General features: G+C 33.7%; 2 protein-coding genes across 2 annotated transcripts in view; one reads left to right on the top strand and one right to left on the bottom strand.

Moving 5' to 3' along the window:
• Positions 1-10,082, top strand: part of LOC110102522 (pentatricopeptide repeat-containing protein At5g04810, chloroplastic) — a 28,743-nt gene extending 18,661 nt beyond the window's left edge. The window contains exons 7-10 of the mRNA XM_020830881.2: positions 6,563-6,991; positions 7,242-7,537; positions 8,166-8,295; positions 9,476-10,082. Of these exons, the coding sequence (XP_020686540.2) occupies positions 6,563-6,991; positions 7,242-7,537; positions 8,166-8,295; positions 9,476-9,982 (1,362 nt within the window). The 3' untranslated portion in view covers positions 9,983-10,082. The remainder of the gene's footprint in view (positions 1-6,562; positions 6,992-7,241; positions 7,538-8,165; positions 8,296-9,475) is intronic.
• A 1,684-nt stretch (positions 10,083-11,766) lies between these two features.
• Positions 11,767-14,056, bottom strand: LOC110102514 (probable RNA helicase SDE3). The gene is made up of 2 exons (XM_020830868.2): positions 13,813-14,056; positions 11,767-12,976 (listed from the first exon to the last, which is right to left on the bottom strand). Exons 1-2 carry the CDS (start codon positions 13,951-13,953, stop codon positions 12,071-12,073), a joined length of 1,047 nt encoding a protein of 348 aa, XP_020686527.1. The 5' UTR covers positions 13,954-14,056; the 3' UTR covers positions 11,767-12,070.
• Positions 14,057-14,403: the final 347 nt, after the last annotated feature.

Here is a 14,403-nt window from a genome sequence, read left to right as displayed (position 1 = left end):
TTGTCGAATCCTGTCTGGCTGGGCTGGTTTGAAAGGGCAAGTGCCCTTCCGACCTCCCCTTCGTAGGGAGGAGACCCAGTAGGTTGCCAAAATTATGCCAGGAGGCTGCTGAGCTTATAATTTGAGAGCTTCATTAATAAATTTAATTAGCTAGTCAATTTAAAATAATTTTTTTAAACTAACTAATCTATTAATTAATTCAATTAAAATTAAATTTCTAATCAATTAAATGATTGATTAACTCAATTTAATTAATAACTAGATAAAAATTTCCAAACTTAATTGAACTAAGTACATTGAGCAAGAGAGCTTTTAATTAATAAAATACTTTAATTAATCAATTAAAACATTAATTAACCAATTGATTAACTAATTAAACAACTAATCAATTAATTAAACAAATTAAATAATAATCTAACTTAGTGTCTAATCAATTTAAAATAAAAAATCCAATTTAATTAAATAACTTAAAATATAATTGATTAATAATAAATTAAAACCCTTTTTAATTAATTAATAATTCAATTGATTAATTAATATTAAAATTCAATTTAAAACTAAAACTTTTAATTAAATGAATTAATAAGTTTAAACCTTTAAATTAATTAAATTAGTTGAGCAATCTGTTTTAAATTCAATTCGTAATTTAATTAATAATTAAGTAAATTTAAAATATATTTAAATTAATTAACGATCCAAAAGGTTGATTTTAATTTAAAATTTAAACCTTAAATTAAACTAATATAAAAAAAAAATGCAAGTATAAAATATTGAGGGGAGAGCCACTTTGGTGAATTTTACATTTTGTAAAATAGAAAACACGAAAAATCAATGTTTTCTACTAATCAGCCCTAAGTACAATGCACACCATCTAAAACCCAAAACTCCTAAAACTAAGAAAACATGAAATAGAAAGAAAGCTCCAAAACCCTAAGAAACCTAAGCTCCGACAGTTGTAAGGTCCAGCTCCTGCAGCTCCTCACCACAAACACCTGTAAACAAGTAAAACAAAAGTCAGCATTGGTACTAAAACAAGCTCATATTAAAACAAAACTAGTACTAAAGGAGAAAGAACTATTAATACTTGCAAAACTAGTGCTGAAAGAAAACTAGAACTGTAGACAAAATAAAGTGCTGGAAACAAGGTACTAAAGCCAAAACAACACAAACACTAGCGTTGGTGTCAAGAAAATGAAGTTTGTAAAACTACATGTCTACTGCTGAAGTCACCCTAGGTTAAACTTAACAGGTAACTCCCAAGGGGAGTAGTAAAACCTATGTAAACTAATTCGTTGAGGGTTCTCCCAAGGGGAGGCGAAAGAATTAAAAATCAAACAATGAGTCACCTCTAATAAAAGTTGTAAGTCTCACTTTAATTAGGGTGTTACGAAAAACTTTCTCATAACAAATAATACATCGTTGATAACCATGACAACCTCTAATAGAGGCCGTAAAACCTGCTGCACGGGCTACTTCTAATAGAAGCAGTAAGACCCACATGTTAGGGGAAGTCTCTAGGTAAAAGTTACCTAACCCTAAATCCCAACTACGGGTTATTTCCAAGCGAAGCAATAAGACCCGCATGCTAGGGAAACTTCTAAGTGAACAACCCTAAATCCAAACCTACAAACTACTTCCAAGGGAAGCCATATGACCTGCTATACGTGCTACTTTCAATGAAAGCAGTAAGACCCAACCTTTTAAACCTTACAGGCTACTTCTATAGAAGCAGTAAGACCCACTTCTCAAAACTTCTTAAACCTATATGGGCCACTTCCATGGGAAGCCGTAAGATCTACTATACGGGCTATTTTCAATGAAAGTCGTAAGCCCCGACCCCAAATTCAAAGCAAATTACAGGTAACTTCTAAACAAAGCCGTAAGCCCTAAACCAATTCAAACAACTGGGTAACTTCTAAATGAAGTTATAAATCCCAAACTAAATTAAATAATCGGTATTCTAATAGTTATAAACCCCAAACCATTATAAACCTAAATTCCACACACATCTACTTCAGTTTTCTCGGGATCTCTGAGAGGAGGCAACTCATGACTGCTAATCAGATTCCTTAGACGCTACATTCAACGGTCGTTAGTGTTTGTAGACTGAAACCTACGGTATACCAAGGACGACAAAACTTATGAGATCTTGATCGGGTTTACCTCCATCCTCCATAATCAAAATTAAAATTGTTGCTTGTCTAAACATCGATTCATCTTTAATCGAGAGTTCTCTTCTATCCGTTATGAGAGGTTATTAATTTTGAGGGCTTGCACTCATAGGAAGTGGAACCCCATAGGAAATATGGTTAATTTAAATTCTAATCTACCTCGGGGAAAATGGGATCTAAAGCTTGCAAAATCTGGGTTTGTGCCGTAGCACCATCTTTTCTTGAGCGATGACAGACGAATGATTTGTGGAAGATGAAAAATGAAGCTTCATTGTCAAAATTACCAAAGGATGATCTCATTGCTTTTTTTTTTTGGAGAAAAGAACAAGAACAACAGAAGTAAAAAATAAATTATAAAAAAAGATCAACATAAATCTTGCGGAATAGAACTTATAAAAAATTGATCATGTCATTATGTTAAATAATACTCTTATTGAATTGTATTGATTAGGAAAGAGGAAGATGATTGTGAGTATGTTAATTTAAGTGAGGATGAGGGAGGCAGGAAAGAAATCAATCACAATGTTAATTTTAATGAAGACTTTTAAAGTAATGAAGTAGGAGAATCTTTTGAATTTGGATTCCTAAGTTATTACTAGTTTCATGAAAAGAAAATACCTTAATGCGTGATTGTGCTATTTTTCATCTCGAATTGACATGTGGTCGGTGTAGAGCATGAGGAGTTGACCTTGCCCTTTCTGGCTAACTGCTGAGTTTAACTTTTTTGACGACCAGAGGCCTTGGAAGGTTTATTTAGAGCTATCTTACATAGCAACCCGTCAAGCCTTGCTATCCTATGAACAAACAACTTATTATGCTTTTTAGAACGTGATGCATCAACTGACTGTGCAACCATATGGTTGAACCACTCCTTGAATCACTCAACTTGGCTATAAAGACAAACTACAACTTTATACTGGAAAACTAGAACTTACCTGGTTAAATGACAATTAGGGTGAGTACATCCACCCAAAAATTTGGCTGATTGAGTTAAGCTTCTTCAAAATTGCCCAACCCAACATGCTCATAGGATTGCATCAGGTATTACACGAAGATGTAGAAATTGGCTAGCCTTTGGGATTCATGATGGAGAAATATCAAATACCACGTCATCCATCCTTTTCTGGAAGAAGAAAGGCTAGGGTTCTTGACCTTTTTTTTTCTACTATAAGATTGAAAAATGATGTGCGAACCCTTCCTCAACTAAAAATAATGAAGAAATAGGTTCTTGACCTAGCTGTACATTCATTTTGTGGTACTAAGCCATAATGAGAATAATAGAAATATAATTCTGGAAAATTTGGGCATGAATAATATTCAATTCATTATGTCTATGGTGGAAGGAATGAGTAGTAGAATCAGATTATTAAAATAGTGTAAAAGCAAATGTCATTCTTAGATGATCAATCAAATGCACTCTGTGGAAGGAATGAGTAGGATAATCAGACTGCTCGGAATTCACTGTTTGCTCTTGGATTAAGATGGAAATTAAATCTCTTTTTTGAAGACCCAATATACATTTTAAAGATCCTCCTTAACAAGATCTCTTGAATACTTCATTCAATGAAGCAAATAATCTCCAATTAATTTTGGGGAAATTCAATGAAGATATAGGTTTTGAGGCAATTGTCCATCAATAATCTTTCCTTTCTGGCAGTTTAATTTTCCCTGTTCATTTGGAAATACTCTCTCTCTTTTTTAATTTTTTTTTTATTTTTTGGAAATACTCTTTCAAAATGAGGATTGGGTTTATTTGTACTTATAACTGTTTAGCAAGAAAATAAATATATCCCCTGTGATAGTGGAGAATTCTTTAATGAAGATATAAGTTCTTTCAATGAAGCAAATACTTCTCCAACTAATGCCGGGGAAATTCAATGAAGACATAGGTTTTGAGGCAACTGACCATCAATGATCATTCATTTCCTGACAGTTTGATTTTCACTGTTCATTTATAAATACTCTTCCAAAATGGTACAAGAAGGATTGGGTTTGTGCTTATAACTGTTTAGCAAGAAGAGAAAATATATCTCCTGTAATAGCAAAGAATTCTTTAATGAAGATATAAGTTCTTTCCACCTATCACTGAGTTTTAAGTTTGTCATCATCCTCTGTGGTTGAAGTGGAGGAATGGTTCAACTCTGTTGTGTTATAGAAAAATACCCCTCAAACTTAAGGGAAAATTTTATAAGATGGTGGTGAGACTTCCAATACTTTATGGCGCAGAATATTGGACCTATTGTAGTAACTTCTCTTTTTCTTACAATATAAAATTTAACACTAGTTCTTGGCAAGTTTGACTATATTAACACTAGTTCTTGGCAAGTTTGACTAAACTTGGAGGATGAAAGGACCTATTGTAGTAACTTCTCTTTTTCTTACAATATAAAATTTATTATAGCTCATTTTTAATGCTTCATTAGGTAGAATAAAATAAATATTTGGTTTCTTTGTATAAATTAATTTAGATGTAGAAGTTTGAAAAATTGAGAAAGATATAGAGGGCCCTATAGGAATTCTAAAAAAAGAATATGTGATGCAAAAAATTTAGCTTTTAGTGATTTATATAATAGATTATATATTAAAGAAGAAGAAAGATATATGTATAAGTTAGCCGAAGAAAGAGATATGAGAAATAAATATTTAGTTCAAGTGAATTACATTAAGGATGAAGATAAAAAATATTTTTATTATAAGGGGACATTTAACATTGGTGGATGAAATATTTCGATAAATTTTTCAATCAAGATTGTGAGAATAAGATTAACTTTAGTGATCTTAGCAGAATGAAAATAAAGAATTTTATTTTTATCATCTTATTAGTAAAATCAAAGTTATAGAGGTTTTAAAGAAAATGATTGTGGAAAAGATATAGAATCCAATGAAATTCAAATACACGTGTGGATGTGTTTATAAGATCAAGGAATTTTTTGACTCACGAAGATTTTTAATATTATTTTGAAGACTAAAAAGATACTATATAAGTGGAGGAGTGTGTTGTTTCTTATTTTTAAGAATAAAGGTGATGCACAAGAGTGTGTGAATTATAGAGGAATTAGGTTAATGTGTCATACATCAAAGTTATGGGGGATTGAATAATTGAGCATAGGTTATGACGTGATATTAATGTTTCTCAAAATTAATTTGGATTCATGCCGGGTAGGTCTAACATAGAAGTTATACATTTGATGAGAAGTTTGTGGAGAAGTATGGAGAGAGTAAGGAGGGTCTACATATGATATTATTGATTTAGAAAAAAAAAACATATGATAAAGTTCCAAGAGAAGTGCTTTGGGGGTTGTAGAAAAGAAAGGAGTTAATGATGCTTATATTCAAGTCATTAAGGATATGCATACAAAAGTTATTTCTTATGTTCAAACACAAGATAGCTTGACTAAGTATTTTTTATTTATTTTAGTTGGATTACTTATGTCAAGATTCTTCTTTAAGTCCATATCTTTTTGCTTTAGTCATGGATGTTCTTATTACATTTGCAAGAGGATGTACCTTGGTTTATGGTTTTTGCTGATGATATTCTTCTTGTTGATAAAACTAGAGAGGGAGTTGATGAAAAAAATGGAATTATGGAGGTTAATCTTAGACTCTAAAGGTTTTCATTTGAGATCTAAAATGGAATGCGTGGAGTGTAATTTTAGTAGGAATAGATCTAATGGTGAGATTGTGACATTGAGTGCTTAAGCTATTAAAAATAGTGCAAGTTTTAGATATCTTGGGTTTATTGTTCAAAGCGATAGTGAATTAGATGGTGATATTATTAGTATTATTCAAGTTGGATGGTTGAAGTGGAGGAATGTTTCAACTCTGTTGTGTTATAGAAAAATACCCCTCAAACTTAAGGGAAAATTTTATAAGATGGTGGTGAGACTTCCAATGCTTTATGGCGCAGAATATTGGCCATTAAAAGAGAAGCATAAAAAAGTTTAGTGTTGTAAAGATAAGGATGCTAAAGTGGACAAGTGGCTTTACAGTTAGAGACAGAGTGTGAAATGAGTATATATGTGAAAAGTTTTGAGTGGCTCAGTGGTAGATAAGATTAGATGGAGTCGCCTTAGATAGTTTGGTCGCATAAAAGGTCGGCCTTTTGATGACCTTGTCAGGAGAGTAGATGTATTAGCTCCGACCTATGTTAACAAATATAGAGGTAGACTTAAAAAGACTTGATTAGAAAGTTTTTAAAATGACCTTTAATATTAGATTTAAATGAGAACTTGACTCTTAATAGTACATGGAGAAAAAAGATTCGTGTAGCAGACCACACATAGTGGGATAATGCTTGTTGTTATTGGTTGTGCTAGATATTCTAAACGCTTTATTCCAATATGTCTGGTTACAATCTCATATATAATAAATTTTATGTTTTTTTCTTTCAGATTGGAAAGATGTCAAAGGCTGTTGAAGTTTGCAAAATAATGGAGTCTTGTGGGATTAAACATAACAGCAAGACATATTCAATGTTGATCAATGGCTTTATACAATTAGATGATTATGCCAATGCTTTCATTATTTTTGAGGAGATGCTAAAATCTGGCTTGAAGCCTGATGCTATTGTTTACAACATTATCATCAATGCATTCTGCAAGATGGGTAACATGGAGCGGGCTATTTGTCTTGTAGATGAAATGCAAAAAGAAAGGCACAAACCTTCTTCACGGACGTTCAGGCCTATCATTTATGGTTTTGCAACAGCTGGAGATACTAGAAGAGCTCTGGATATTTTTGATCTAATGAGACGACTTGGTTGCATCCCAACAGTTGAAACTTATAATGTTCTTATTCTTGGTCTGGCTCGCAAGCATCAGGTACTTTCATACTTTTTAACTATTTGCTAAGGGTGTGGGACTTGTTTATTTTATTTCAAATAGGTTACAATGCAAAGTAGAACCCTTAACTACTAAGTGCGGAGATTTATGAAGAAAAATGGTTATGCGGATTTCTCCTACTTGGAAGAAAACACACACTTTTATTTACCAGTAAACATCTTATTATTACATCATATTTGTCACACTATCAAACAGCCTCTTATACTCTAATGTGTTTTATTTGCTATAGATGGAGAAGGCGGTTGGAGTAATTGACAAAATGATTCTAGCTGGCATATCTCCAAATGAGCATACTTACACAACAATCATGGAAGGTTATGCAGCTGATGGTGATACTGGCAAAGCTTTTGAATATTTCACTAAAATTAAGGATGCTGGTCTGAAACTTGATGTATTTACCTATGAGTCATTACTCAAGGCATGCTGTAAATCGGGCCGGATGCAGAGTGCCTTGGCAGTAACCAGGGAAATGAGCGCTCGAAAAATTCCACGGAACACCTTTATATATAACATATTGATTGATGGGTTAGTGCTAGTCAGTAGGAAATCTTATTATTTGAGTTTGAATCATGATAATGTTTTAGTTCTTAATCCATATGCACACATACTAGCATCCTTTTGTGTATCAGATTAGGTTCTGTAACTATGATAGGAAATGTTTTAGTTCTTAATCCTGGGCCGGTTCACCCTGAACCGGCCTATCAAACTACTGATCCCATCCAGATAATGACAACTTCAAAGTTCTGGAATGTCGATCTGTATAATCATTTGAATTTTATCATTGAACTTTTCCATGATATCATTCTTAATACTGCAACTTATTATTTACGTGTTGTGATGATCTAGCCGCTGTAAACATGGTACTTAAAATAAGTATACACTATATTGTTGGAGTGTTTTTAGTTTGAACTTCACCTTCTTCTTAGCTTGTCAACGTCATATTTTAGCATAATATGGTAGTATGTTGCTTCTAGCATCACAAAATTCTGATTAACAAAGGACACCAGGATTTACCATTTTCATTTTTATCACTGCTTATAAGTTTTCTTCACTTCAGTTCCTATTCCTTTGTCCCTGTGGAGATTATCTTGATTGAAGATTTTCTGTTTTCTTCTTCTTTTTTTATTTTTTATTTTTTATTTTTTGGTTGTAGTTGGGCTCGGAGAGGGGATGTATGGGAAGCTGCTGACTTGATTCAGCAAATGAAACTTGATGGAGTTCTGCCTGACATACATACATATACTTCTTTCATTAATGCATGCTGTAGGGCAGGTGATATGCAGGTAATCCAAAACTCTAGATTTGTTAATAGAGGATACATGCACGTATGCAGATTTATGTTTTTTTTACTTTATTTTTACATTGTACAATAATATATCACTTCATCACTAGGGAATTAAAAAAAAATCAGTTTCGCTTTCTTTAATTTTATCATTCTAGACGTGCTTGATATTTATCTTTTCACTTTAATTCAGCTTTGACTTTTGCCACCACGTTAGCGCCATCTTTGTTGTGCTCTTCTCCCGTAATAATCTTTGACCCCCCTTAAACTATGGTCCCTCAACTCCTTAATATAGTGCCTTTTTAGTCATAACATCAAATTTTAGATTTAATGGTGTTAAATTAAAAGGTATTTTCGTCATTTTTTAATTAAATTATTTATTAAATATAATTTTCATATAATAGTATTTAAAAAAAATTATTAAGCATTTCTTTAATAAAAAATTATTAATAATTCTTATCTATAATGTTCATAAATTAAAATTAGAATTATTAATAATTTTTTAAATTAAAGCTAGAATTATTCTATCTTCGCATTTTTTATTTACAAGTACATTTCTAAAAAAATATTTTGTGATAATTGAGAAGTCTATATCCCAACTTTTCAGGGAAAAATTAAATTTGTTTAAATTGGTACTATTAAGCACATATTTGAAATTTTTTTAATTTATGGTGAATTTCTTTTACTTGAAGGCTTTTTTTATTATCATTATAAAAGGATGTAAAATAATTGGAGAGTAATTTGGTACCAATAACTTTAGGTTTAAAAATTATATTGATTTACTAGTATACTTGACTAATACAATTAACTCCAATATTAAATGTTAGGACAAAAAAGATCCATTTTAAAGGGTTGAGGGACTAAATTGGGCCATTAAAAGAGTTGGTGACTATTTTGATCCCTCACAAAGAGTTGAGGGATCATTTTGATATTTTTCTCCTTTTTTTTATCTATTTTTTCAGACATCTTTTTTTATATATTATTTTAATTAATTTTATTTATTTTTATATAATCTCCTGTATGAAATTTCATACCGAGTAAAGATTTCGCTGTCCAATATTAATAGGATATGTAGTAGACTGGCTGGCTATATATATTATAACGGCTCTTTGGAAAGTACCTGCTTCTCTTCAGCATTATAAAGAGAACTGTATGATCCCTTTCTTGTATTGTTTTTGCAGAAAGCAATTAAGGTGATTGAAGAAATGGAGGCTGCTGGAGTCACAGCTAACATTAAAACATATACTACACTAATCAGAGGTTGGGCACGGGCTTCTCTTCCTGAGAAGGCTTTGATGTGCTTTGAAGAGATGAAAAGGAGAGGACTGAAGCCAGACAATGCTGCTTACCATTGCTTAATGAGTTCACTTTTATCGAGGGCAACGGTTTCCGAGGAGTTCGTTTACTTGGGGATTTTGAGTGTGTGCAGAGAAATGGTTGACCGTGAATTGACCGTTGACATGAGAACGGCAGTTCATTGGTCCAAATGCCTGTTGAAGATTGAGAGAGCAGGTGGTGAGCTCACACAAGCATTGCAGAAGACTTTCCCTCCTGCTTGGAGTTCAAGTAAATTTGTTTTTACTAGTTCTGATCAAATAGAGATTATGGAAGCTGGTAACAAGAATTATTATGAAAGCAATTATAGTGATGATGATGATGATGACCAGTATAATATTTCATTAAGCTGATCTATGTAGTCAAGGTAAGTCGACCAGCTTTTTCTCCATTTTCTTGTAAACAAATTTTGATTTCTTTACTATTTATTTATTTATTTATCATTGAAAGTCCTTCATGTCGTGTCAACTCTATAATATATGGCAACAAGGATGTTAATTATACGACTATATGCTTGTGAATTAGCAACTTCTAATTTCAATCTCCTTTATCATCTTCTTATCAATCTCTTTGTCCTTCTCTACTTGTTTTAAAGCACACTACACAAGAGAATCCACTTTTCTAAAGCTTAGATGAATAAACGACAAAGGGAGAAAGGATTTGTACTTTGTACTACGTCTAGTTGGCTTGCTGTACCATTTGATTGCCCATGCTAGCAGAATTTTTGTTCTCCCTGATTCTTCAATGCTTTCTGCTATTCTCTTGGTCGTTAGAATTTAAGGGAATGCTTATGTTGTTGGTCCAGGGACTTCTTGCTATATCATTAGCAGTATTCAGATGTTGCTATATTAGATTGAGCTGATTAGGGGCGTCAAATATTGGACCCGATCTGAAAACTGAATCCAAAAATTTTAGGTTTGGGTTGACCCGAACTCGAAGCGGGTCGGGTTCGAGTGTGAAAAATCGACCCGTTTGCAAAATCGGGTGGGGTTCGGGTTGACCTGAAAACCCGGGAATGACCCGAAAAACCCGTCTGCCCTCTCTTATTGCCCTTGCCCACGTTGCCCGCAACCTGCCTGCCCCGGCTGCCCGCATTACTTCACATCACATCACATCGAATCACTGTCGCGTCTGCTCGTTTGCTTGCTGTTGTGTCATCGCATGCACCTCTGCCGCTGCCTCGCCGGCAGCCGCTGCTGGAGGTCCGAATTGCGTGCGTGAGTTACAGGAAATCGGAATAATCGAATAAGGTTTAAGACTTACGGTTCGGGTCGGTTGACCCGAACTCAAAGCGGGTCGAGTTCAGGTCCGAAAAATCGTCCCGTTTGTAAAAACAAGTCGAGTTCGGATTGACCCGAATAAAGTCAGGTCAGTTCCGGATTCGACCCGAATCCAATCCGTAATTTGAAATTGACACCCTAAAACTGATCAAATGTTGTAGAGGGGTCTTAATGATCCTAAGCATAAGGATTTTCTTCCTGATTCTTACAATTATTTTGTTGAAGTGAGTTGATGCAACCAAACATTGCATAAGCGATGTTTTAGCCGAGTATCTACATGTTTGGCTATCCCTTGAGAATAGGTAGAAAAGTACAGGTGTGCTTCGCAAATGTAACATTCTTAATCAAAATAATTGCCAATTCTACCATGGTGATTCTGAAACTTTTGTCCTTTGTTTTCTTGAATGCTGATTCATATTCAACATACTTAATACTGAACTGTGACTGCAGATTTGTTTCTTATGATACCCTCAAGTTCTCAAATACTGGATCACACTGTTTGCGATAAGAGATTTCAATAGAATCATTTTGACATCATCATTAATACTATCTAATTAGATATTTTAATATAATTCATATTAGAGTTAATTTAAAAAATTTTAAATTTATTTTCAATTTAATATGATATAAATTCTTCGTAAATAAGTATATAACATTAATCTCTTAATAATTTTTACTTATTCTATACAAAACATAGGATCTGAAATTATTATAAAGAAAATAATTTCACTCCTATGATTACAAAAAGCATTTTAAATTTTTTTTTTGAAAAGTAATGAGTGAAAAAAAAAGTTCAAATGAAATTATAATAGTTCAAAAAATAAAGCAAAGCTAAAAAATTGTCCAAAACAGACCCATAATCTTCAAGCTATAAGTAATAATTAACAATATTCACAAAAAGGCAGCAAAGGCTTCATTTGGGACGACTTTTTTACTGTTTCTTAAAGGTAACTTTCAAATACAAAAAATTTAATTTTTGTATTAAAAAAATGCTTTAAGAAATCGAAAAAAAGTCATCCCAAACGAAGCTTAAACCCTAAACACACAATTAACAATATTCACATACAGAGCTTTTAGAAAAGCATACTTATACAGTTATACTCTCCTGGGCGATACTACATCAAAATAACCAAAACCATCACTGCACTACGAGCAATTTATCTAAGCAAGACGAGCAATAAACATAGAATCATTGCTCAGATAGGGCTCCCTCGCGAGAAGCCTATCGAAGTAAGACACTTTCAATCCGTGCTTACGAGCAATATCAGATCGCACCCAATAAGGAGATTTGCCTGAGCAGCCAGCGACCACAACGATGGTGTTCCTGCCAACGAAATGAGCAAGAGGAACAATTGCCTCAGGCTCTGTAGCCAGAGAAGCATCCGCTAAAAATATGTGCGTGAAATGCTCCGAATCAAGCCCTGCAGCATAAAGCCTGAAGCTGCTCATAAAGGTGGATGTTATTATATTGAAACATTTGAGCTCTGCAAGTGGCGGACATGCGAAGCGCTCGCCATCTTCCTCATATAGGGATGCAGGAATTATGTCATCAGGCACAAGATCGTAATCTCGGTAGGCAGCATTAGCTCGGAAAAGACTAGAATCTGGTATTTCTTTCTTCAAACTTCTCAACAACACATCAGATGTATCGTTGGTGGGAGCACATACAAGGATTCTGCAGCGGGGATTAGTTCTGTAAATATTCACCAGTGCTAATTGAATAACCAGTCCGGTGGGCGACAGGTTTTGGACCAGCTGCCCATTCACAAGAAAAGGTATGGGGCCTTTGTGATTCAAAATCTTCCTTACATGGTCCTGAAATTTAACTGCCTTATCAGGGATGAAGTGCGAAGTGTTGGGGTGATATGAGACAGTTTGATCAGGGAATAGGACATTGTGTAATGAAGGATCACTTGCAACTGATATGGCTTGGTGGGCTCGCTTCAGGCAGACTCTATTGAAGGAGAAGCTAACATCGTATCTTTTGGCTGGAGAATGCTGTGAATGGAAATCGTCTCCGAATTCAACTAGAACAGTTGTGCTTTTCACCAACCGAAAGAGTCTCCCCTAACCAAAGAAATCATCAAGCACCAAATGAAAAACAGAGCCATCTAAAAGAAAGATGATTACGGCATCTCCAACCAAAAATCCCATTTTTTCACTCCAAAATACAGTGAAACTCAAAAATGCCGTGATTCATCTCCAATCGAACTCCAAATGTGGCTTCTGCAAAGCTAACCGTCTTTCGCGCATTTCTTCAGCAAATTCGGTTGAGATAAAAAAATCGAGTTGGTGAACAGTGCAACACCAATATTGACGTCGCACTATTCACCCTCCACCCATTAGCGATTAGCAAACCAGCTACGCCATATGGTTTGGAGTTCAGTTGGAGATGCCCCTACTGATATTAAAATGCAGTAATATGCAAAGTATTTGCTTCATTTAATTGGGGGACTCTTTTGTGTGATCATCATTATGCTATCAGGATTTAGGATATGATGATTAATTTCATTAAAAAGATTGTTGTAAAAATTTTAGTAGAGTCTAAAAATAGAACATATATTTATAAGAAATATTTGTGATAAAAAAAGGAGATAGAAAAAGCTATCAAGGAAAAGAAATGCACTTTTAAAGATGGCAATATTGAATGCTACTAAGGCTTATAATTATGACTAACAGAAAATTATAAATATTACAAAGTGAGCTATGAGGGAAGTAAAAAACTATATTTTTTATGATTTATATAATATGTTCTGTATATTTAAGGTTCTGCATTAATATTCCTGCTTTTTCTTGAAATTTATCACAGGAAGATATCATAAGCATTGTAAAAAGCAAGTTCTCACTATAAACTTTGCTAAGGAAAAAGTCAGAACTTATAACATGCAAATTTCAACACTAACCTTGAAAGGTCCAGCAAACTCATTCAACGGTTTAAGGAAGACAAAATCTCTTGATAGAAGATATGGACGCTTCTCAGGAACTGAATCAATCTCAAAGGCTACAAAGTCTCTCTGAACTAGCATAGTATTCTTTCTTTTCATGCGCGACGACTCTTGTGTATTTTTTGAGTTGGTTCTACTTTGTAGCTCCAGTTTGACTCCCTTCAACAGATATTCACTCCATTTCTGATCATTGTAAAATAACCAAATATATCAGGAGGTTCAAAGAGATAAGCAAAGTTTGTGAAATAAATGGGCCAAATTTAGCATTTACTGATGGTTTTTTAGTTCCTACACAAGGAAGCACGGACTTTCTCAATGATCCCATGATGTTTGGCGAACAAGGACTTAACAAAAGGTCTTAGAAAAACCAACAACAAAGAGGTTTTGGCTCAAATTGAAGTTTTTATACATGATAAAAAGTCTCTCCATTATTTTTACCCGTTTATTAAACGGGTCGGATTTGAATTGAGTAAATTCAAGCCGGATCAATTTTGGGTTAGACCCAAATCCGACCCATTAATCCATTTTGACCCCCCCCCCAGTCAACCC

This window comes from Dendrobium catenatum, unplaced genomic scaffold, assembly GCF_001605985.2.
Source record: "Dendrobium catenatum unplaced genomic scaffold, ASM160598v2 fragScaff_scaffold_932, whole genome shotgun sequence".
Lineage (NCBI taxonomy): Eukaryota > Viridiplantae > Streptophyta > Magnoliopsida > Asparagales > Orchidaceae > Dendrobium > Dendrobium catenatum.
This window is presented reverse-complemented; position numbering and strand designations above follow the sequence as displayed.